Consider the following 1,157-nt stretch of genomic DNA (forward strand, 5'->3'; position numbering starts at 1 on the left):
CGATGTTTCTCACCATGTAGCTGCTGAAGGCGTGTTATTAGTATAATCAAAACATTGTAGGGTTACGATGTTTCTCACCATGTAGCTGCTGAAGGCGTGTTATTAGTATAATAAAAACATCGTAGGGTTACGATGTTTCTCACCATGTAGCTGCTGAAGGCCGAGGCGTCGCGGTCGACCATCGTTAGCAGCTCGGCGGCGGCGCTATGAAACGGGGGAATGAGTTGCCGCATGACGCCGTCCAGACTCTCAAACTGACGCTTCCCGTACGACATCTGACCCACCATGCAGGCCAGCGCCGCCCCCTGAGGCCGGGAGGGGAACCACACTCTGAGTACTTATATACTACACTCTGAGCATTCATGTATTTATATATATGTATATGTATAAGTTACCATGGCAGCGATGGCAGCGGACACTGACCCCCCCCCAGGAGCCGGAGTTCTGGAAGCGACGCTCTGAACGAAGTTCCTCAGAGAGAGAGAAACCAGAGGGCTGTCCCCCCCCCCCACCATGTACCTGCACAGGTAAACACATCAGGTCCACTCTGTATACTGTATAATATACTGTACTGTGTACAAATACTCACTCTATGATTCTCTCCTTGGGGTTGAACGGAGCGAGAGAGTCCAGGCCGAGTTTACTGATCACCTGACACAGAAATATAATATAACATAAATATTAATAAATAAATACGATTGAAATGAATAAAATGAAAAAAATGAATAAAATAATATAAAGTAATATAAAGTAATATAGTGATGAGGACTGACCAGGCGGACTTTGTGCTCCTCCTCCACGATGAAGAGCCCGTCTCTGTTGATGAAGAAGTCAGCGGCGGCCATTATGGCTCTGAGGGGGACCAGGCCCACCAGCTGGGAGCCGACCACGGGCAGCTGCAGCTCCTGCAGACCCACGTTCATATCTTTATATATATGATATATACACAGTGACAGAGCCCCTCTCACCTTGGCCTCTCTGCAGACATCCAGGTAGGTGTATATGTGTATATGTATATATGTGTATATGTGTATATGTGTATACACAGTGACTCACCTGAGCCTCCCTGCAGACCTCCAGGTAGGTGTATATGTGTATATGTATATATGTGTATATGTATATATGTGTATACACAGTGACTCACCTGAGCCTCCCTG

General features: G+C 46.8%; 1 protein-coding gene across 1 annotated transcript; it reads right to left on the reverse strand.

Annotated features, from left to right (window-relative positions):
- Positions 1-78: 78 nt before the first annotated feature.
- On the reverse strand, positions 79-1,107 carry ftcd (formimidoyltransferase cyclodeaminase; the record flags this gene model as incomplete). The annotated part of the gene is made up of 5 exons (XM_010792894.1): positions 1,057-1,107; positions 774-905; positions 590-651; positions 396-519; positions 79-305 (listed from the first exon to the last, which is right to left on the reverse strand). Coding segments are annotated over exons 2-5 (485 nt in total), but the record flags the coding sequence as incomplete, so codon positions are not given.
- Between the last annotated feature and the right edge of the window lie 50 nt (positions 1,108-1,157).

Source organism: Notothenia coriiceps, unplaced genomic scaffold (assembly GCF_000735185.1).
Source record: "Notothenia coriiceps isolate Sejong01 unplaced genomic scaffold, NC01 NC01_scaffold00036812, whole genome shotgun sequence".
In the NCBI taxonomy this organism is placed as follows: Eukaryota; Metazoa; Chordata; class Actinopteri; order Perciformes; family Nototheniidae; genus Notothenia; species Notothenia coriiceps.